Below are 25,654 nucleotides of genomic sequence, written 5' to 3'. Positions count from 1 at the left end.
GAAATTGAGTTATAAATAGTGTTGCAATCAGTTTCTGATACACAGACTTTGTACTTAGTATCTTGTACTTAAGTTTAACTTGATAATGTATTAATATGAATGGAATACTGATAGGTCTTTGGGGGGAGGAGTGTTAGCAACAAGTGCTTATGGTCGAAGGGAGATAACTCTAGACACCAGAAGTGATAACAAAGATAAACACTGTCAGGGAGTTGGGGACATGCTAATGTTGCTATTTACTGGTAAGTGATCGAATGTTTGGTACATGTCAGTAGGATATCTGCTTAATTTGTGAGGATGTAACGGAGATTGTAGAGATGGCAGTTTGAGTCTGGATAAACAAGTCATATTGTATGAGCCATGCTACAATCTTTAACAACTTTCTTCTTGGAAATAATCTGAGATTTCGACATCTTCCTAGACAACTCACGAGAGAAACAGAGGACCTCTGGGAGCATCTCGCATGTTCCATGCAGGAAGTGTGTCTTAACTTCCAACACAAGTTTTGCAGTTCTCCCACAATCTTACAACAACCACAGGTGGAGAGGACACCATTTGGAATCCACCAACTACGCTACCAACATAACCATCGAAGGTTCTTACAACTGGACGATGTCTGGACGATGTCTGCTTAGGTTTTTTTCTTCACTAAATTACAGTGTGACTAACAAATGTTGTCCTGCAAACAACTTCAGAAAAAATATTATGTCCTTCTCATTTCAAAATGTTGTTGCCAGCACACACAAGAAAGGGATGCTTCCCATTTTGCACATGCACAACTAAATACAACAGATAATCAAGAAAAAGCTGATCCATAGATTCCATCAAATGGTCATTAACACCCCTTGTCAATTAACCACATGGGTGGAGCAAACATACTTTCGGTGGATATGTCTGTTTTGTGTATGGATTGATGTCTGTCCCAATCTGGTAGCTCGAAGGCAGGGTTTCTAAAAGTCTTTGGAGGCCAAAGTCGACAAGGCAAAAACGGTGTGATCAAAAGCAGCAATAGTAGCTGCTTCTCCCTGATCTTCTGCAGAAACATAGGTAATAGTGATGAAGGCTGCCATGCATAAGTATGCAGGCCATCCCATAAGAGTTTAAATGCATCATGATCCAATGCTTGTGGATCTGGAACTGGCGACATGAACACTGAAAGTTGGTCATTGAATTTCGTGGCAAAGAGATCAATGTTAGGCACTCCACTGAAACAGGCTTGGATGCAGTTGTCACTCGGTGGGAATGGACTGATCTCACCTTCACAGTGCATCTGCCAATATGTTACCACTGGGATATGACAAGCTCTGATCACCAATGGCACACTGTGGATCAACTCATAACACTGGAATGTCCCATTCAGTAGTTGACTTGAATGTGTTGATCAAATGTGTTTGATTAAGTGTGCCACTTTTACATTGTATGAGGAGATGGAACAATAGCACTGATCCAATTGGATTTCCAACACTGAAAAGCCAGTAAGAATTCCAGACTGTTGATGCGCAGTCTCTTCATGGTTGCAGATATCACTGCAATAGTATGAGTTGAAAACACCCCTGTTTTTGTGACTTGTGCTGATGTGAGTAGGCCCACCAGGTACTGCCAATAGTGAACCAAGATGTTCTGGTTAAATGCCTGTTTGAATAATATATGCATCCTGTCCAATCTGTCTTGCAGCACCAGAGAGAGTGAGTTGGGTTTAACACCGCTTTTAACAGTATTCCAGTTATATCACGGCGTGTCAGCTTAATGTGGGAGGAAAGCCCCGAGGAAAGCCCCAAGTAATGCAGGTCTCAGATGTTAACCACTTTGGTGAAACCAATGAGCATAATCGGCGCAAATAGGGATTCAAACCCACAATCATAGGTTTCTGGCGTGCCCAAGGGACACAACTCTGCACAGCGAATCACGGTGCCTAAGACGACTGGGCCAACTGGGCCCCTGCAGCACCAGGAGGAGGCCTCCTATGAACTGAAACGTTTGAGCCAGGATGAGGTTGACCAACCACCCCAACTTGGACAGAAAGAGAAGTTTATTGGTTGCTGTATAGTCTGAGTAATGAAATTCAGGAAATTCACCCCCTTCTCGTGAATAAATGCAACTATAGGCTTGGTAATCAATGTGAATAACCACAGAGCCTAAGAAATTCCAATCTGAGGCAATGTTGGAGCTTGCTGATATGAAGCCTGCAGGTCCAGTGATGCAAGGTAGCTGCCTGGCTGAATGGTGAGACATCATTCTGACACCTGGAGGTGTCCAACAGGATCTCTCATTCAGTTTCTTTGACAAAGACTTCATAGTGTACTTTTGACACATGGGTCATTTATAGTTGAATCCAATTTTTTTTACGCTTTTTGAGTCACTTACAGGAGACAAAGTCACAGGAACAGTCGGCTGTGGCAAAAACTCATCTTCTGTCCCTCGCCTTATACACAGCGATATATGGTAAAAGTGATGATAGAAATTATTTTCAGACATCAATTCAGGAATAATAATACTATGCACTGTGGTGTTTCATGTGAAAGAACAGCACAGCATCAATGTAATATTCCTAAAAACTTAAAGATCAATGTTCTGGAAAAAACAATCTAAACATAAGTAACACCACACCTGGCACACAAAATGAAAAATATTGCATTTTCACAACATCGCCAACAATGGCAAAAATTACAGTTGATGACTAAAATGACACATGAAGCTTAAAGCACGAAGTATAATGTTTCAGCACTGTCACTGTGATATTCTTAACCAATTTATTTTACTTTGATACTTATTATTTGATTTCAGTAGTTTGATCAAAAATATTAAAATGAACTTTGAGTAATACTCTGGGAACAAACTTTACCCACATTTGAACCTATGTCCAATTTGTTGTTATGGAACCAGGAAAACAATAAGATTTCTCAAATTCCTGAATTGAAAAAGGTACAAGTTTATGGCTAGACTCATACCTGTGAAGATTTGATCAAGAAATATTGAACAATCCCTGGAAACAAAATGTGATTGATAGATATACGGACAGCACCCATTCCAATATCCCCTCCCACTTCATGGCAGAAGATAATAATGATTGGATGGAGAGAGGTATAGACACAAGACAAGGTGCCAAGATGGTTAAAGGGCAAGTTCACACGGAAATGAACCTATTTTTCTTGTACTTTTTCCACATTAAAAGTGTTAACCTAGAAGTGTCATAGACAAAAATATAAAAATATCATAATTAATCAACATATTTTTCGCATTAAAGCTATTTATATTTTTCACATTTACCAAGTGTTCTATTTCCATAACAAAAACACCATGGCTTATGCCCCTTGCAATATGACGTCATTGGTGCCAATTGATAAACATTATGACGTCATCATGCTTTGTTAGAGCCGCTTCACGTGGTGTAGGTACAGGTGTGTGATTCTTGCGTCTCAGATGCCAGCTAGCATTGTGTTACGCTGAGTCACCACTGCGCCGGAGTGTGTCGTAGGCCATGTTGTTTTACCGCAAACTGGTACTTGATATCTTTTGCGTTGAGAATAGACAGGGACCCAGTTGAATTGGCACCAATTACATCATAATCTAAGGGGGATAACTCAGGCCTGTTTAGCTCGAAAAACGAAGGACTCATAACGGCATATCATTTTCACACTATTGTGAGCTTCCTACTTTCACTGTGAAATAATGAGTGCATATTTTCAAACACAGATACTAACTAATTCTAAAATTGCGTTTTGTTCAGAAAAAGAAAGAAATAACTTTTGCGTGTACACTTCCCCTTTAAGACAAGGTAACACTGTGAGACAGTGTAGTAAATGAGGAGAAACAAATGAAATATAATGAATAATTTTTACCTTTGATATCCTGATCTCCATTCATTGGCACTTCACTGTAATCTGAATGCGAATCTGGAACTGGAAAAGAAAGCCAAGGTATTTGTTCAAAATATTGTACAGTCAATATTAAAAAATAGTGCTTGGTGTAACATTTATTGAAGAATACATTTAAGGGAGCAATGAATACTTTTTACTTAGTGTGTAATTGTGATTGATAAGCAAAAAATCACGATCCACCAATGCATCAGTATATCGTCCCACTACTAATGTACACACAATAACATAAGCTCACATGAAACATCAATTGATGTGAAATAATAGTGCCAGGCAATGCGCTCACCAGGAACATTCCAAACTGAAAAAATATGTAGTGAAAACTTGAGCCACCAATTAAGGAAACTGTTACAGGGATTTCGTATGTTAATAATACTGTTTGAAAGATAAATGTTATATTCATGAAACAAATTCAACGTTCTAGTAACAACAAAAAGAAAGTACCACTGTATCTGGTACAGCATTTAAGATGGAAGATGTACAATGCAAGTGATGACTAAAAGAAGCTTTGAAGCTTCTCATAATCATTTTTATTTAATTTTTAGAAAATCTGAATTCAGTACAGGGCTACACATCCTATCAAATTATCAGCTCTCTGAATCCTGAAGTTTTTAAGATGATGATGCTTTAACACTTTCACTATTTTGGATGATTTCTTTTAAATTCGAATTACAACCTTAACACTGAAATGTACACTTAGTTCAGTAAAGATCTCCACAAACAAATCCTGTCATTCTGCCAACAAACACTGGCAAAATTACAGACAATGAACTATTAGGTATTAGGTGTAAAACAGAACAAAACCTTGCACATACTTTAATCTTAGAAGCCAGTATTACTCTGATGTAATAGAGGTAGTAGTCTTTGAATTATTAACCATCACTATTATTTGATAGCTCTTACGAATACCCTACCTCTATTACATCATTGGCAGCCCAGAATATACCTGAGGGATAGTTGGGTTCTGACATCTTGTACTACCCTGGATAGTTAACAGAGAGTACAGTACTTCAAAGATAGAACAGGAACTCCCAATATTAATGTGCGTAAAACCCAAGAAGTAAAGAGCATATACTTCAGAGAAACTGGCCGCTGCTGCCATAGCCAAAAGGAAACCAAAAATGAGACATCTGATTCTGAATCAGGAAGATGACATTCTGACGAATCTAGATTCAATGTCCTGTCCTGAGTCCTGAAATGGAAGCACCAGGAACCAACTTTAGTCTGTTCAGAAACCCCCAATGTCCGTACTTGAGATAGGAGTTGTCTGTGAAATCATACTATTTGAGTAGACATCATCGCCATCGTGGGTAGTGATCAGCTCTTCCTGCTTTTGGACAATACGATCAAGCTGTCCATGTAGTAAACCGACCTAGTCAATACGTATGGAGATTGGACTTCAACATATGATTCATCCAGAGGCAGAATAACATGTCTGACACCCACCATGAACCAGTTTATATATGCTCCAATGTCAATAGCATAATCATTACTGGAGTCCATGTCAGGTAAACTACTCCAGACAATTTGTATGGTCATGACTAAATGACCTTTCAAGCTATAATAGTCCTTGTGTACTGTTGGCAGATCAGGGAGCAAACAACTGTGTGTGATATGCTTGCTGTTTCAATGAAGGAAGTGTAAGTCTGTCCTCCGCCGTGATATTGCTGGAACATTGCTAAAAGCGGCGTAAAACCATACTCACTCACTCACTCACTTTCCAGATTCCACATCAACTTAAAGTACTCATGGAAATGAAAAAAAACTGTTTTGCTGGATTTAATAATCGACACAAAGCATTACGTAGATGTAAATACGAAATAACAAAACAACTGGAAAAGTACTAGTGCGGATTTGCTAGTTCAATCTCAGTGCTCAATACAAAATGTACTTTACAGGAGGTAATTTGTAGGCACTTTCAACATTCAAAAATAAAACTAAGTCCAAACTGACATGGCAGAAACAGGCTATAGGCATTATGCAAATTAGCCTGGAAAAAAGTTATCAAAACAACAATAAAAATAACAGCTATGTTTATGTACATAATAATAATGACATGTAAGTTGTTGTTTGAGAAGGGAATATGTTAATTTTACGTTCTGATATTTTGACAATGATTCACTATCCCACAATGCCACGGACAAATCACTAACCACTGACAAATGACATGCACGTGGGTTTCAAGCACCTGTTTTCACCTGTCGTCAAGGTGTCATAGGTCATGGACATTCACCTTGATCTACTAACACCTGGTTATGCTCAGTTTCACAATAGTCTGTTTTGTTCATATTTTTACACACTTTTACGTGTAAAAAGACATAAAAACCTTTGATACGCTGTATTTGTGACACGGCCCAATTAGTACTAATTGAGTTGTTCTAATATTTATATATTTTGTATATCAACTGCATTTATTTAAAATCTGAGATCGAAAAAACAGGTTTTTTTTCCATTTCTGTGAGTACTTTAGTCTGTCATACAGACAGACCCTTAAGCAAATAAATCAAATACAGCCCATGCAAGTCTATAATATACAGCAGGTCTAGATTACTGCAGTATCTGAAAATGAAGAGAGTCTCTGGGCTCCTTTTTATTATATTTCATAACTACAATTTAACAACAGATGAAGAGAGTCTCTGGGCTCCTTTTTATTATATTTCATAACTATAATTTAAAAACAGATGAAGAGAGTCTCTGGGCTCCTTTTTATTATATTTCATAACTATAATTTAAAAACAGATGAAGAGAGTCTCTGGGCTCCTTTTTTTATATTTCTCAAACTACAATTTAACAACTGTTTTTATCTGTAAAATATGTTCATTTTAGAGGCTAGATGTTAGTCTAACTAACTCATTAGCTTGATTTTAGAATCATTTTACCATAACTTGGTCCAGGAAGTGCAAGGAGTTTCCATAAAGCAGCAGTGGAACACTCCTTGCCCACATCTGGGGTACAACCCCCAGATCCCCCCCCTGGCTGGTCTCTTCTTACCACACCGTGTAGTTTTGACATCTGTATGCTGACCCGTAGATGTAAGGTTAAATGGTTCCATACTGCTGTGTAGAGTGTGAGTAACCAGTGCAAAGGTCAAACAAAAAAGTTCATCAAGAGAAACTGTATATATATGTTGAGGCCTACTACAAACTAAATGATTTGCATTGTTTTTACATTTTGAAAATAAATGGCTGAATAATGGTCATAAATAGTTTTTTTCAACGTGACTCATTGTTTGGGTCTCATCTTATGAGTGAGCAAAGGCCACGTTTATCAATATTCCAGATATCATGTTGGACTGTTGGAGGGACACAAGAAATGGGCTTCACACATTGTACCTACGGCTACCTCACCATATTGATACTCTGATTCAAACTTTTTGAGCAAATTCTGGGGGCATGAATGGAGGAGGCATGTGAAGCAGAGATGCCACCCCTAAAAAATGAAGCTTTGGAGTGATCAGTTTGGTAAGTGAAAAAAATTAATGTTAAGATTACCATGCCATGGGGCTAGTTTTCGCTTCGACATTTTCGTTAGGCCTATAAGTAACATGAAGCATGGGTATACATGCATTAACGCTAGCTGCACTACATGTATTTCAAAAACAGGGCGATAAAACTCATAAGCAGAAAAAATGACTCTGCTTAAGTTTGTATGGTAAAATATGACTAAACCTCAAAATTGAAATTCAATCCAAACATGGAAAAAAATGGACATCAACATCGAAAAAGTACTCTGAAAATAGAAGTGCCATAACAGCATGCGACAACCTCGTCAGTGACATATATCAGAGCCACATTTTAAAGGAACACATTGCATTTTGAATAACTCTGGCAAATCACTTAAGAAAGCATTTAATTCGAGCAAACTAAACATCGCATCGGAAACATGTGGTCAAAGCTCCACACATTCACAAAACTCACGATGTGACAATATTAACTATGTTGCAGAAAGACAATGTGGTGTTTCAAGTTCCTATGAAATATTGGTGTACATGCAATAAGCACCCTGTAGACATGGTAGAATGCTTCACGTGATCGGTGCATTAACAATTTGCTCCCCATGATATTTATACATGTAAATAATTTGTGAAGAAAATGTCAAATTCGTAATTTGGAGAGGATAAACCTAATAGCATAATTGTAGGCTCAAAAGCGTAATTATTATGCCAAAAGTGTAATGGATGGCATCTCTGGTGAGGTTATAACTTCCTGGTTCAGTGGTTTCTAATGTCATTCACAACCTTCAGCTTTCTAAGAACATTCCAATAATGGTAACAAGTGGGGATAAGTGTAACAAATATTACTCAAGTTCAAGATTAATCACTTTTATACTTGACCAGTTGGAAACAGTGAGTTCTCAAAGTACATAGTTTTTCAAAGAGCATTGATAAAATAGCCCTCCATGTATATATATACGTATTCACTTGCGCGGAGAGTATGTACCATCATGTCGGAAACGGATAAAAGAGACTTAAGATTGAAAGAATTGATGGGGTATTTCAGGAAGCCATGATATCCGCTTCGCGTCATAAATGACGCTATAGAAAAGTCATTAAAAATTCCAAGACATACTCTCCTGAAACCTAATGAAAAATCTGTGGGCGATCAAATTATACCGTTTGTGTCCACCTTCAATCCTAATAACTGTGATATCATGCCAGTCATAAGGGACAACCTCCCAATTCTACAGCAAAGTGATAAAATGAAACAAGGACTGAATAAATTTAAAATTATAAAAAGTACCAGGCAACCAAAAGATCTCAAGCAAATTCTTTGTCCATCCAAATATTCTTGTACAGAGAGTGTACCATGTGAAAGTAGATGTAACACACCAAGATGCGGCACGTGTAACATCATAAGTGAAGGTACTACTTTCCTTTTTGCAAATGGCAAGGGTTTCAATGTGAAAGCCGACATGAACTGCCGCAGCAAAGATGTGGTGTATGTTATGAGATTTTCGGGATGCGGCGAAAACTACATCGGTGAAACCGGCATGGAATAAAAGATAGAGTCACTGTACACAAACAGCAGATTTAGAGACCCTGATGTTCGATGCTTAGGTGTCAGCAAACACATTGATGATTGCTGAAACGTGAAATTTACTATTTTTCCGTTTTATAAATTGTATACAAGTAACAAGCAGCTGCGACTGGAAAAAGAACAAATGTTTATCCAATTGATAAAACCCAAATTGAACTCTAGAATGTATTAATAGATTTGTCATTTCAATCGTAAATGTTACACTGTTACTTTACAAATACTGTATATTTTAATACACTTCAAAAAAAGAAACTTCACATAGATGTAAAACCACTTTTTGCCAAATATCTAAAATAATTACATTAAATGAGAACCAACATAGCGTTTGGGGATCAATTTTACAGCTGCATCCAATCGCAACCACCTGTAAAAAACGTGCAGCACAGAATCCTGCATTTAGGCATGCAGGCCCCCCTGCTGAATGGGTATAAAAATCCACATCAACGGACAGACAGAAGTGGCCAGGCACTTTGGCGTATCCAGACAGACAATCTCTGCACTGTGGACCCGACACAACAACACCAACAGAGTTGACGACAGACCAAGGGTGACAACCCAAGCACAAGATCGATGCATCTTGCTGCGACACCTCCGAGACCTCACTACCACAGCCACGTCTACAACCACACCGATCCCTGAGGTACGCAGAATATCAGATCAAACGGTACGCAACAGACTAAGGAAGGCTTGACTTTTTGCACGAAGACCTGATCGACGCCATGTATTGACCCCACGTCATCTGGCGGACCGTCTGCTTTGGTGCCAACAGAGGGTTAGATGGGCATGTGCAAGGTGGAGAAATGTACTGTTTACTGACGAGTCCCGTTTCCTACTCACACGTGCTGATGGGCGCGCACGTGTCTACAGACGTCGGGGTAAATGTTACGCCCCCAACTGTGTGCAGCAGGTTGTCCCATTTGTCGGCGGGAGTGTCATGGTATGGGCTGGAATTGATCACGGTGGTAGGACGCCTCTCGTGTATGTGGCAGGTGCATTGACAGGTGTGCGTTACAGAGACTTGATCCTACAGCCTTACGTTCTTCCTCACGTCAACGTTCATGGAAGACAGTTCCAGCAGGACAACGCTCAACCCCATATTGCACGTGTTTGTCAGGATGTCAGGACTTCTTACAGCACAACAACATCCAGACATTACCTTGGCCAGCCCGGTCACCAGATTTGTCCCCGATTGAGCATCTGTGGGATCGACGCCTTCGCAGAAGGAATCTACCGCCCCAAACACTTTCGGAGCTTCTTGATGCACTTCAGCATGAATGGCAGAACATCCAACAGCGTGTTATTGACAACTTGATTGCATCTATGGGTCGTCCGTGTCAAGCGGTGATTGATGCACGTGGTGGGCACAACCGATACTGACATTTTCTGTACCCCTGTGACATTAACTGTATCGTGTACGTGTGTCTGTCTTGGTGACACGATAAATGTTTTGAACATTGTGTACATTGATCTTCAAACAGTGTTTCAATTTTGGTTTCTGTGTCCTATTTTGAAACAAATGCATTATATTACATTTTGAAAGTCAGTGTCAAGTTTCTTTTTTTGAAGAGTATATATATATATATGTGTGTATATATATATATGTGTGTTTATATATATATATAAATATATATATATATATATATATATATATATATATATATATATATATATAAGCATTATACTGAGCTCCAAAGGGACTATATTTTATTCATAATGATAAATGCAGAAATGGCTAAATTACAAAACATTTTATTGTTAATATGGTGCAGAGTTTAAACTTGGATCAGAATTCTGTGAGCATTTTGTAGAAACTCCATAACTGGGATCATTCATAGCATTGGCCTTGTAGTTTCAACTCCTTTGGCCTTATAGTGTCAGAGGATTTCACAAATGCAGAAAGTAAGGACAGAAACCAGGATAGACAGACAATGGAAAATGTGCCACAACTTAAGCTTATTTCACATTCAGTCGGGTAAGCTAAACAATAGTGTCATAAGGCTCTGTAACTCACTCTGTTTTCTGAAATATCATATTTCATTTAAAAGGTTATACATGGGTAAACAAGTATTTGTCACAGAGTGACGAAATATCCCCCGCCATATACACCATAGTACCAAATATGAAGACAATCCAGCGATTAGTTCTTGAGATATTGTGGCAACACCGTTTTCCAACTCCAAAAACAGATTTGCCTGCTGTGACCTTGAAAATGGGGTCAAGGTCACCAAATCTGACAGGTGTATGCGGTGTCTGTATATACACTATAGTTCCAAATATGAAGACAATCCAGCGATTAGTTCTTGAGATATCGCGGCAACACCGTTTTCTAACTCCAAAAGCAGATTTGCCTGCTGTGACCTTGAAAATGGGGTCAAGGTCACCAAAACCGACTGGTGTCTGCGGTGTCTGTATATACACCATAGTTCCAAATATGAAGACAATCGAGAGGTTTAGTTCTTGAGATATAGCGGCAACACCGTTTTCCAACTCTAAAAGCAGATTTGCCTGCTGTGACCTTGAAAATGGGATCAAGGTCACCAAAACCGACTGGTGTCTGCGGAGTCTGTATATACACTATAGTTCCAAATATGAAGACAATCCAGTGTTTAGTTCTTGAGATATCGCGGCAACACCGTATTCCAACTCCAAAAGCAGATTTGCCTGCTGTGACCTTGAAAATGGGGTCAAGGTCACCAAAACCGACTGGTGTCTGCGGTGTTTGTATATACACCATAGTTCCAAATATGAAGACAATCCAGTGTTTAGTTCTTGAGATATCGCGGCAACACCGTTTTCCAACTCTAAAAGCAGATTTGTCTGCTGTGACCTTGAAAATGGGATCAAGGTCACCAAAACCGACTGGTGTCTGCGGAGTCTGTATATACACCATAGTTCCAAATATGAAGACAATCCAGTGTTTAGTTCTTGAGATATCGCGGCAACAAACAGGTGGGACGTACGGACGGACGTACGTACGGCGGACGTACGGACGGTCGTGAATACTATATCCCCCGCTTCGCGCTTTCGCGCGGCGGGGGATAACAATGAAAAGATATCACAGAAGAATGCTTAATTCTGATCGGTTAAAAAGAGGTCCCTATGCAAGTCTTAACTCTTTCATGATAAGGTTGTATGAGCCTGGAAAAACTCCCCCCACCACTTTTGTTTTTCCGAAGGAGGAAAGGCAACTGGGACACAATCGGTTGCTTGACATTACTGGCCCAAGACTGAAGATCCCTTGCAAGTTGAGATTTCCATTGGCAGCTTGCTGACTTGTACTACTGACACTGAAGTCCAGGAGGCCATGCTGGTTCATAATGCTGATTTCATGTGCCTTAAGAGATCCAAACAGAGGGGTTGTCAATCTAGCTTCTTGTTGTACAGTGGAACTAAACATTGGCAGAGTTGGTCTAAACTTAAATGAAAACTAAATGTGAATAACTTACCTTTTACATATCCTTGTCCCGATTCTGTCTTTCAAGAGATAAAGCATCTTTTCCTGCTTCTCCTGTGCAACTGTGTTGCCATTAGTAGCAGAGAGCATGGACTGGATAAAGATAAAGATTTGGTGTTCCAACAGCTCTGCTGAGTGCTGGGATCTTGTAATATCTATGGCCAAATATACCTGTAAACATGGATTGATTCTTGGCCACAAATTCTTTCTGATAAAGAAAGCGCTGATAGTAATGGAGCTCCAGTCCTTTGCATGCACGAGGCTTGAGATGTCTGACACATGTAGCTCAGATATTCTAGCCACTGTAGCCATGGATAATAAAATGTCAGTCTTCAAGGAAGGCTTGCTTAAGTGTTCATAAGGTTCTATGATTAAGGCAGATAAAACCACTGATAAATAACACTTTGGAAAATTTATCCTGGTGGTGATAGATTGCAGAAGATAAATGTCTCCAAGATCTTGCTATAGCTTCTGATGCTGACATGGACTACAGAGAGGCTTACATCTTGTCCACTATAATTTCCAAGTGTGAAGATGCAGATTGAGTAGATTGTCGAAAGTTACATTTGATCGGTGTTGGCAAGTGTTGAGTTTTCCATGAGTAGTAGAGCTAGTCTGGGACACCAAGGTCATGCCAGTCACAACAGAGCTATATGGATGATGATGATGCACTCTGTATCTTCTACCTTCCTTATGACTTTCTGCAGTTGAACTCATGGGGGGGGGGGGAAACACATACACAAATATTCCCATCCAATGGATGGATGGATGGATGGATGGATAGTGCATCTACCAGGAGAGCTTGAGGGTCCAGCATTTAACTTACATACACTGTTAATTTGTTGTTGAGACATGTGGCAAATAGATCAATGTGAGGTCCGTCCCATTATGATGTCATAGTCATATATATTTGATGTTATGATGTTATCCAACCAAGGAATTCTGGGTTGAGAGACCACTCTGTGGTTCACAATCAGTAATCACAATCCTCCCTTGTTCAAGTTGTTGAGACATTCTTTAAAATATTGAGTCTCACTGGTATTTGACAACTTGTATGCAGCAGCTGATTGAGCCTGCCAAGGTATACAATTGTGTATTCTGTGTCATTAAGGTAACTGATTTGGTTTCTCCTTGTTTCTGTAATTAGTACACTTCAGTCAAGTCCCGTTAATCCAACATGTCTGGTTGCACGATTATGCCGGAATAAAGAATATGTCAGATAAACGAAATTAATTAATTAACTACACGATAGATAATAATACAAACATGTTGTATTAAAATATATATATATATATTCATATTGTTATGTTACATTGTTAGCGGAATATGTTTTCTAATCATGCAACCTCTAAACCTTAACACAAAACTACTGTTATGGGCTGTATAACTGATTCAAAATTCTTTAAAAAGCATAGTCTAGAATGGAAGTCACCAGTTTGAAACTAGTGCCACAAAGCTCAAGAAAGCAGCTCTCTTAGTGGCTAATGCAGACTTCCTGGTGTGACCTGTAATGGGAGGTTCTCAGCGGAAGCCAGAACTTGTATCTGATCGGATGAGATTGAAGTAATTTAAGTGTGGTTAATCCTGTTATTTAAAGCATTTATTGATAAGTAAGTTTATGTCTGTAGCCGTTGTAATATGCAGCAAACAGCCAACTCATCTCGCATCAAAACACGGTATGCTCATCACTGTGTCAGATTAACGAGACTGATTATTGAGTGATTTCGGTAATTTGTTGCAAATTAGGTGTGTCAGAGTTGGAGTGAGAGACTGTCGGATTATTGGGTCTAAATAGCACTGATTTAATCGGTTCCATCATTAGTGTCGGATAAAGCCAATGTCGCATTAACGAGACATGACTGTACTGTGGAGTTGTCAGAATTGATAATTGGCATAGTTGGACTTTCCAAGCCTTGACTGCATATAGCAACAATTGCATCTCGAAAATGTAAAGTTGCCACTGAATTGACAGGTCATACATTTGGGCTCCCCATCCCCAGTTTCATGCATCTGTGTATAAATGATGATGAGGTGATGGGGAGATTAGTGGTATTCCTTTCATGTCATCCTGTTTGAAAGTCCACCATCTCAGATCCCCCATCAAACATCATGGGAATAGTATAATGGTCTCCAAGTTGAAGAGTTCAACCATGCCTGAATGGTGAGAACTTGCAATCTTCCTCTGATAGTCATCTCTTGTACAGATGTCAGATTGCAAATCAGAGACATACACTAATGAAGGGTGCAATTGGATTTGTCAGATGCCTTGACCCGTGAAGATCGGGGTAGAATATTTGTCTTTAGCAACCCATGCTTCCTGTGAAAGGCGACTATGCTTGTCGTAAGAGGCGACTAATGAGATCATGTGGTCAGGCTCGCTGACTTGGTTGAAGCATGTCATCGATCCCAATTGCCTGGATCAATGCTCATGATATCAATCACTGGATTGTCTGGTCCAGATTCGATTATTTACTGATCGCTATCATATAGCTGGAATATTGCTGAGTGTGGCGTAAAACAACAAACCAATGGTCCAATGCCTTGTTTATCATCTGTAATGTCTTTTATAAATGCTCTACCGGTGGACTTATGATTACCTTGTTCAGATGGAATCTGAGGTAGACGATATATTGGACTGGTACAAATTCTGATTTCACTGAGTGAATCAAAAACCTTCGATTGTATCTGAGCCTGTTAACCGCAAATCATAGGAATTTCCTGAATTCTGGATGGATGGAATATTGTAGATATACATCATGCATATCCAAGCTGTTCGTCACATCTCCTCCTCTGACGAACTTCCAAATCCAGTTGTCTAATGGGATTAGCCTCCAATTTTAGGTGTAAGCCATGAACAGTCCTCCCACTGGCCCCAGGCTTGGCATTATATTGAATTACGGTATTCCATAATTCAAGTCCATAGACATAGCAGGTAGATAGGGTTTCTTCTTTCCATGTGGGGTAGCCGTAAATTCAATAACAATGATCCCCTCTTCGCCTGGGCTTGTTTCCCTTGATCCACGTAGTCGTAATTGAAACTCTTGTCTCGGTCCTCCGAGGAGCTAAAGGAATATGCTGTCTTCTCCTTTTTGCAAGGGAACAAAAGGCATTCTTCTCTGAAGGAACAAACTTCTTCTTAGAAGGAATTCCAGATCTGTTCTCTTTAGATGATTCCTTTGACCTGTGTGACTGGTGTGACAAACTGTGCAAGTCAACAGCTAGGTTGAGGGTAGAATTGTGAAACCTATCTGTGGCCTCCTGGCACATCTCATCTACGACCTTGTGTAACTTGTCAATAACCAACATGGTGCCTGGCCATCAGCTGTCTTTGCTTACCGCTCAGTGCCGCACTGTGATGACGTAACAGTTTCAAAAACGTATACATTGTATCAAAAGTGTTACAACATATTTATTTCTTCACACAGTGTAACTAAATTGTATAACATGCAACTCAAGTTGATTACTTTCCAACAGGATCTGAAGTCAACAAATCCAAAAGATCTATGCACTGCCTAGCCGTTGATAAAAGTGCTGGTATTGTAAGTTTCCTACTTTCTAGATCGTAATATGGAAACACCCGAATGTGGCAAGTAAAGTCAAGTAAGCACCCTTGTTTAAAATCCAAATGTCAAATATACACATGCACAAAAGTTAAGCGCCACCCACCATATTTGTGAGCTGTTACTTTTGGCACTTAATGATGACTATTATAACGATTGTTATAAGCTGTATATGTAAACCTCATGTGATGCAAAAGTTGTCCCAAAGCAAGTTTATCTTGTGTTCCAAAAGAATATGAGCAGAAAGGAATTTTACCGAAGACCAGAAATTGAAGGATTAGAAAACATTGAAAAACTTTTTTTGTCATGTAACTGTCATGATATCAGCAGACAATATCAGGTGTCACAGACACCCTAGGGAGTGCAGAGTTTATTGCAAGATAGAAACGTCAGTAACGTGTGTATGATCCACGGACATTGACCACAACTTCAACCCTACGCCCCATACTCATTACAAGTTGTTGAATGCTTCTCTGAGGCAAACAGATCAATTCTTCATGAAGTGCGGATTTTGAACTGGGGGATCACGATGTCTGATTTTCCAGCCAAGAATGTCCCAGAGATGCTCAATCGGATTAAGATCCGGACTACAGGCCGGCCTTGGAAGAGTAGTAATAGCTTCTTGACGCAAATAAGCCAAAACTGCCCCAGATCTGTGTGTTCTAGCATTGTCGTCAATGTAACCAGGTCTTGTCTGAAGAGGATGGTTGTCAAAATGAGGGACTACCACTGGACGAAGAACGTCATCTTGGTATTGTTGGCCATTCAGGTTTCCACGAATTGTCACCAGCGGAAGTTTGCAGCTGAAGGAAACACAACCCCATATCATGACAGACCCCCCGCCACATGCTAAGGTCTTCTGGATGTTCCTCGGTGCAAAATGAGTGTTACGTTGCCTCCAAACACGTATTCGACCATCAACAGTTCGTAGCTGCATTCGACATTGATCAGACCAATGGATCCTTCTCCAGCTGGCCAAGTTCCATCGACTACGGGCACGACACCATATCAGACGATTCCGCATGTGCCTCTCAGTCAGTTGAGTCAGTTTTACTGGTCTTCTGGCGTTATAACCAGCCGCTCTGAGGCAACGCCTTATGGTCATCGTCGAGAGTCTCTGATGGGTCTTAAATCTGTTGAAGTGGCAAATGGATTTTGTCTGACCATCCTGAAAAGACATCTGTCCTCTCTGTTAAAAGTCTTTCTTGGACTACCAGACCTATGCCTGTCATTGACATCATTAGTTTGACCATGTTTGACAATCAAACGAGTGATAACGCTGTGATGACGACCCATTTGTCTTGCAATGGCCCTGCATGACATGCCAGCATTTTTCATGCCTATCACTTGCCATCTTTCAGCGTTCGTTAACTTTCTCCTCACCATGGCTGATTTTCAACCTCTATTGGAAGGGGAATCTCACACAGGAGCAAAATGCAACCACGTGTCTGAAACTTGAATTTCACTTTTTATAGGGTAGGGGAACTGCAGCAACACGTAAAGCACGCTTTCCTTGTGGTATCTGGACAAATTTGGGTTCATGAAACTATGGAAGCCTAATTCAGTCATACATCATCATATTTCGTATTTCTGATTCCCACACGTGAAATCAAGAGACTATGAAAATGGTGGCGCTTAACGTTAGTGCATGTGTATAATTCGTATCATTGAAAAGTATATATCCTAACCATGATAGACATAGGACATTTATGTCAAAGTACACATTCATTGAGAATTTTCTGTAATTCATTTTTACCGATAAAAAGTCCCAATGAAATTGTCAGTGTTTTTTAATCAAAACAAAATTGACGGGAGTGGTCGCGATTTGTTCATACTCAGACTGTTTCTAAGATTATGTTACACTATGAATGACATTTTGGAATGAATATCTTGAAGGAATCCCGGTTATGTCCATGTAGGTTCCAATGTCCGTGCTCTTTCATTAGTGATAAAAACAACTTTGGGATAATTGACATCGGACATTTTCAAAGGAACAAATGTGAAAGATCGCTAAACAGTCCTAACAATACTCCATTAACATTGCTCAATATCAGACATCATTATCATTTCTTAATAAGATTATACAAACATATTACCACTCAATAGTAAGTAAACATAGGTTCAATAAAAATAGTTGAAACGTTTTTTTAATGGGCAGCAAATCAATTTGACAAACCTATTTTCCATCACTCGTAACTCAGGTGCCATATGTTATACATACATTGCTTCATTGTGCAATCACACAGATCGGCTAACTGAGCATTAGGTCTTCTTATATATAAATATAAGGCAATTTCAGGTATGCAATCCACTATTTTTTCTAAATTATATGATACAATGGTTTGGCTAGTCTTGAGTTTATGGGGCATCTATTTGAGGTCATAGTGACATTTCTATTGTAAATACCGTTCACCATCATGCTTTGAGATTATTCTTAGGGTTGGGTAAATACGCTCCAAATGTTGCTGTTAATGGAGATATGGCCTGGATTCCTCCGACAGTTAGACACTGCATGTGTATTGTAAGACAGTATTGTCGTTTTACTAAAATGTCCCTTAGATTAAATAAGTATGTTTTGATGTGATCAGAACTGTAATTTTTGTGTGAGGGCAAAGCTGAACGAATGGGGTCTGAATATTTCTGTGAATGTTTGCGTTAAAAGTGTAGTTGTACACGTGCATGATGTATGCATGGGAAAGTATGTGTCTGACTGGAATGAACTGTTATGCAAGCCTGGCAGAAGAATGGGTGGTAATAAATTACGTATGTATAGAATGTTTAATGTACCGGTATGAAAATTATGTAAATATTTTATTCCTCGTTCTTACCGCTCTGCCTTCTCCAAATTTAGATCAAGTACTGCTCCTCTAAAGTTGGAAACAGGCAGATATATGAATATTAATGTGAATGAGTGTGTTTTCAGAGTACTGAAGTCTTGAGGATGAATGTCATGTATTGCTGGATTGCCCTGTGTACAATTATTTGCGTGAAAGTTTATACAAAAAGGTCAGTTTTAGCTATCCCAACTTCCTAGAGTTATGTAATACTGATAAACTTATTCTATTTTTTAAATATTCGGTATATTTTACAGCCAAAACCTGCTTTTAAATTCTCAAAAAAAAGAAAAAATATTTTATATGGCTAGTGACCGGTAGTATACTTAATATACCCCTTTTTCACTGATATATTTATGCTGTTTATACAATGATATATTTTAAGTCTCTCATAACCCTTAACGGGTGGTTAACTTATGTCCTGTTATAATGTATCTCTGTAAATATTTTTGTGAGGTGAGACTCAAATAAACAATATGTCTGTCAGATCATTTATTTATACTTCAGGTGATGTGATGTGTTGTTAATGGTTTAAATCTAACTTACTAAAAGCTTGAAACAAGATGTAATTGGACAATTCTAATATTTGAATTTGAAAGATCAAAAAGCGTAAAGTAGGCTATATTTAATACCAGGAAACATTAACTTGCACAGGTGAAAGAAGGCAATATTATTGTTTTACGGTACAATTATAAGTAATATCCAGATGAAGTGAATGAGAAAATTACAAAAATATTAATTACTTCGATAAAAATAGTGTTCAATGTATATACAGTACATGTGCTCAAATCTCTGAAAAATTTGTTTCACAATGACCACTTGAAAACATACATCCTCGTCTCAGCTTGTATTTTGCACTTGGTAGCCTTCCTGAGACCTTTGCTCAGAATATATTTGTATGGTCAGTACATGAAACAATGGAATTATTTGTCATAAAAGGTAAAAATATATTCTTGGTATTGAACTTCAAATGGTTTTCAGTTATTATGTCTTTCCTTTTAAGTTTTGGCTGAGCTAAACTACAGCTTGGAGGGAACATATACAATTTACAATTGTAAAAAAGAACCACAAGAATGCATTCATTTTGCTCTTAGACAAGATCTTTTTTTAAAAATTAATTACAAACAAAGTTATTATTTCTAAATATGTATGTCACTAATTCAGATAATGCACAGAGAAAAATAAATAATGAAAACTGAAAACATTTTGTCATTCAAAAATCAATTATCAATGTTTTAGGAGAAGACTACAAATTACTCTTACTGTTTATGTCATAAGTTCTAATATATGAGGCTAAAATATTTAAAAGGTTGTTTAATATTGGATCCTTTTTGACAGCTTTCTCACTGTAAAACATTCCATTCACTTACTCAACTATATGCACATTATTTCTTGGAATATCAAGCCTTCGAACAGATTTGAAAAGCACATATGTCAACATACCAAAATTAGAAAGTGTGCAAAAATATTCTAACACTTAACAGTGTTAGTCAAGTCATTCACTCGTCGGTCGCCGTGGAAATCTTCCCAATTGTGATGTACTAGATCTACTTTATGGTTCAGTCAAAGAGAATGTTATTATTTGGAAACTGAAACCATGTCTATCCATTAAACAACCACAACATTTGATCAGCTGTTTGACGTGACATCATCTCATCCACGTCACAGCAAACAAGGTCAAATCATGCGCACCTGTCCAGATAAATTCACAGCGGCGTGAAATCACTGACCATCTATTAGCCTCCACAAATACAAATGCAGATATTATCGTCATTGAACGAAAATAAATAAAGTGTTGCTGACATTTCAGATAACATATCAAATAAGAGTTGAAGACTTGCAATAGATTATTATATGTTAATCGAGAGTATAGTCTACATCAATAATTTGTAAATCTCATATTAATTAGATCTAATAACCATGATAGAGAGTTGGAAATACGGACTGTCGTGTCAAAATGATATATTCCATTTTCTGAGTAGATTTATGTGTATTTGCATACACAAGTGGTTATCAATTATCTTGGACAATCACAGCATGTACCATGTACATTAGACTCAAGGAAAATACCATTTCAGCAAACCAATCATAGCGCTATTATCACAGTTTCAATGAAAGGAAAACAAATCAAACATTACAGCACATTGTATCCATAAGCAGGTTCACCCAAATGCAGAAGTTGTTGATGTTTTCAATAGATGTATTATGTTTGTATCGTATTACCATTGACAGAAACGGGGGCTGAGCTACCACATGTGAAACCGACCTTGACACAATTTTTGTTACAATATGGCGTCGACTCATGTCAGACGTCGGGGCCACACTTTTGAAATCTTCTTTTGCAACAAAATGTGAAACGGTTGGGGCAATTCATCCACACAGACAGGTAGTTTGACCAATCACATGACTTTCAGTCAATTCATATGAAAAAAAAGCAGCAGTTATTTGTCGAAACGGGCGATCATATACGACAACTTTTAGACAGAAATATGGCAGCATAGCTATGATGCGAACGAACACTGTCGATCATGAACTTACTGCTCATAAATATACACTATACCACCTTAATATTAACAATAATAGCTATCTTTCCATATCTTAGAATATTTTTTGTAAATCAGCATCATCAACAGAGAGACAATATGCACTGTCGTTTTATCTCTCGTGCCGTGCTAAATCGCCATGACACGCAGTCGATAAAAACTTGAACATAAAACTTCTGTTGCGGACTAAACGTCAGTAGTCTTACGCCAATAACTGTACAGAGGGGAAAATTAAATCTTTCTGACCAGTCTGATAAATTTCTTTTTCAAATTGGCTGTCTGATAGTGACATCATAATAGTTGCGTGTATGTGACATGAGTGCATAAATACAATTTGCCATTCGCATGAAGTTAACATGGCAGAAAAAGGTTGTGTAGGGCAGTAACGACTTTACTAATCTCACCATATTTCGCAATCCGTAGCACTGTATAACATTTGAGTTACACGATGTTAAAGCTGAGATGATTATGGTTATAATTTTGTGCACTCAGTGTTTGACATCTTAATTCACAGTTTAAAAGGGGACATTTTCACGGGACCATATATGGTCCTGTGGCACTAAGAGGGTGTGAAAAGTGAGGGACCGTATATGGTCCCGTGGCACCAAAAGGGTTAAACGACCTAGATCTTTTTCCATCCTTGTGCATGTCCAGAAGGCAGGGAAGGCAAGATGCTATTTTCTTTCAAAGTTGATGGTGAAGCAGATTTTTTAATGAAAATCTGACAGTAATGTAGAGGTAGAGTATTCACAAGAAATACATGGGACAGCTTATGAGTTTTGTTTCGGGATGGAAAAATGGACAATGCACCATTACATAAGCTCACCTGACAGGTCAGGTGAGCTAATAACCATGTTTCTAGCTAAATTATCATGCTTATTATTTGTAACCTATATGCAAATCAGGTATCTAAATGCAACTTTTTGCTCCATGCCCAATCTAGTACAGTAGAAGGGGGAAGTCCCATGTCCAGATTTTAATATTGGATCTTAAAATTCATCTTAACTGATTATTTGTTCTTTGTATATATCTTAAATATTCTTAAGGTATCCCCCTGATTAATGACATAATCTCCAGTAAAAAGTTGAAAATGTTACACGATCAAAGGGTGCACCCAATGATGAAATGTCGTGGATTCATCTAAAGATGGGTGTGAGCTATTAAATTAAAACATGCATAAATTGAGACATACTCACCATAACTATGAATAAAGTTTGCCAAGTATAAATCTAGTTCTCGCACAGATACACTGATATGATGTGGATTTACACACAAATTTGGATGCATACACTCAGGTGATTTCTCCAGCCTTTCACCATCTGTACTTTCTAAAGGTATTGCTTTAAAGAGGATGACCATAACAAGATCCAATCTCCACACTTTGTCAGCTTGCCTGAGACAGTCTATGCGTCGCATCTTCCCTTTTTGGTCAGGATTTGACAATACACATACTGGAGGCCTTTTTCCAGTGATACTTAACACAAAATCTTCTCTACATTCTTGAGTAATATCTTTCCGCAATTTGGCCAAGAGACGAGATGCCCATTTTTGCTTTACTTCAGGTTTTTCATTCTGAAAACAACATTGCAAACATTGCATTATTGACAACCTGAAAAAAGATTTAAGAAATGTATCTCACCACAATTAGTTATACATGTAATATCATCACTTTAAAAGATAAAACCAAAATGTGTTTTCACTCACAGAAACTGATGCCTCCCATCCTTTATTTTAAATGAGTTCCAGTTTTCTTCTTTCAACATGTTCAATGCAGTGTATTTTCATGGCTAACAAATTCAATGACATCATCTCCAAAGTAATTTAGTTACATCTACACATATTTCATATACAATTTTCTCCCTCTTTTTTTGTTGAATATTCACTTTGATTTAGAGACTAAGTCGCTATAAATAGATATTTAACCTTGAAACAAAGCGAAATGTTATTTCCTTGCACTAAAATGGACAACAGGAAACCCTGATGATAAAAAGACAAGGTGACTTTGTTAAAAAAATATACTTTTTTGATTATCGCCAATGTTTTGTTCAACAACAAAGATGACTAAGGTACTCTGTTTGCCGGTACACCGGAATAGACAGTCACATGAATTTCCGGTCCAAACCTAATTTTACCAGTATAATTACTGGTAATTACCGGTAAAAGGAAACACTGGCTTCTCAACAAGTTCAGTGTAAAGTCTGGTCAGTGTGTTTACACAGTTGATCAAGCAGTTATGACAATCTTCAATCTTCCCGGGGCAAGGGAGTTAACTGACTATAAAAGTCCAGTTTCCACCCTTGCCAAATTAGGCTGGAATTTCGTGGCTAGATCGGAGCGCCACCAGTGGCTATTACTAGTTACGTCCCTACTATGTCCCTCCTATTGACCAATCAGATTTCCCCTCTCATATCACTTGCATTTGCTTCAAACAAACTGGTTGCACTCTGTCAAGACAATCAGATCGATAATCAAGGTCTGATAATAAGCTAATGTCATAAAATGGGTCTTACGCCACGACACACATCAAATCATGTAAATACCATGATTAAAACATGAAAAGATTTTGAAAATATCTGTTGACGCCCAGTTGACATTACACATGCTTTGCAAATCCTGGTTTCAACCAAAATCTGTACGTTGGAATCCATGTTGTTTAGGAACCGGATGTCTAGTTCGTTATACAATTTTAATTAGACTATGCATTGACTCGTTAGTCTAGCCAAAATATAACTCCAGAATCACCTAGTTCGGCCAGGGTGGAACTCCCTTGCCTTGGGAAGATGTCTTCAATCGTGTATAACAGTGTCTTGGTTCTTGGTAACCTTGTCAAATAATGTTAAGATGTCCAGTACAGCAACAGCAGTCATGGTGAATACATAATACTGCTCATTCATGTTCAAAGCATTGCGTTAACTCGTGAACATGTACAATCTTCGTCTGTGACCCGACCTAACTTATTTGAACATGCATTGTTTGGATTTTCCTGCTTTTGATTTCATGGAAGTTTAGCAGCTGAAGTTAAGTTTGTGAAGATAAAATAATATTATTCAATCAAAATGCTATCACCCATACTACATGGAATTGTAAGTCTACAATCTTAGCGTCATCATTTGCTGATTAATTTTTAAAGTTCAAAGTCAACTCACATTACTTTCATGACACATTTTAGGCCAAGGGTCGACACTTTCAAGAAGCACTACAGTCTGTTTGATTCCATCTGAGACCGATGAATTGCTCACTAACTCAAAATCTAATAATTGCAACAAAACCAAAATGTGCACAGCGACATGGATTGGACAGACCAACTCTGATGGTTTGTCTCATAATTTTGGACACCCGAATCAAAAAATTGTTTAACAAACGATCATCATATTGTTGACATTTTTCGCCATCCCATACCTGGGAGGACCAGTCGCTCATAGAACAGCCAGGTGGGCGAGTTTCATGTGCGAAAGTGACGTAAGGCTTGCTGAGCAAACCATAGATGCGTGATTGCTATACCTGAAATAATGAGAACGTCACTCAACGCGAAGTCAATTATTTGCAACGTCTTCAAATGTTTTAAAAAAGAATGTGAAAGAGGTAGACCACAATATGCTTTGAAAAAGTATCGTTTACGAACTGCACGTGCAGTTGGGATAACAGAAGGCACCGTATATGGGGGGTCATCTCAAAAGCCGTTTTGTGTGTTCAATCGGAGTCACTGTTGCAGGTTTCTGAAGCCGTGACAGTGCATTCGGAATCGCTGTTGTCCGAATAGCTATCGCAACTGTCCGAGTCTACCCTGATGATCACTGGCTTGATTGTGGCATGGTCCAATCCACTATGATCCCAATAATGTCTCTCTATTTCATTCTCAACTTTCTCAACACACTTTTGCCACGTTTCCTGCGTGATGGTATCTATTGATTGTTGAACCAGTTTCTGTACATCCCGCAGTTTGAATGTTGTATTTTGCCTGGCAATATCCGATTTAATGATACCCCAAATTAGTTCTATTTGGTTTAAATCGCAATGATAGGGCGGCAATCGCAAAACTGAATGGCCATGTTCTTTAAGATACTCGTCAACTTTAAAGACAGGTGTGGTTTTATTAGACTTTATAATATCATACAGAACAGGTTTCGTTGCTTTTTGAGGATACGGTATTGCTTTGTGTGTCATCCATTCTATCATATCCCCTTCCTACTGTTAGACGTTGGGGCTTTTGTGTAAGGTACCTGAACACCATGATATGGAGCGTTGTCCATGACAACCAGACACTTGGGGGGCAATACCGGTACCAGTTGAGTTTTAACCCTTTCTAGGAATACCGCTCCGTTCATTTCGGTATGAAAGTCTCGGTTGTCCTT

The 25,654-nt window shown here is 38.5% G+C and overlaps 1 protein-coding gene across 4 annotated transcripts in view; it reads right to left on the bottom strand.

Annotated features, from left to right (window-relative positions):
* Positions 1–25,654, bottom strand: part of LOC124110926 (nuclear factor 1 X-type-like) — a 334,632-nt gene that overhangs the window by 159,882 nt on the left and 149,096 nt on the right. For all 4 annotated transcript variants that reach the window (XM_048399803.1, XM_048399804.1, XM_048399802.1 and 1 more), the window contains exons 3-4: positions 22,499–22,874; positions 3,840–3,899 (exon numbers count right to left, since the gene is read on the bottom strand). In XM_048399803.1, coding sequence (XP_048255760.1) covers positions 3,840–3,899; positions 22,499–22,874 — 436 coding nt within the window. The remainder of the gene's footprint in view (positions 1–3,839; positions 3,900–22,498; positions 22,875–25,654) is intronic.

The sequence above is a fragment of the Haliotis rufescens genome, unplaced genomic scaffold, assembly GCF_023055435.1.
Source record: "Haliotis rufescens isolate VD_foot unplaced genomic scaffold, xgHalRufe1.0.p SCAF_2, whole genome shotgun sequence".
NCBI classification, from domain to species: domain Eukaryota; kingdom Metazoa; phylum Mollusca; class Gastropoda; order Lepetellida; family Haliotidae; genus Haliotis; species Haliotis rufescens.
Note: the sequence above shows the minus strand (reverse complement) of the source record. Positions and strands in the feature narration are given on the sequence as shown.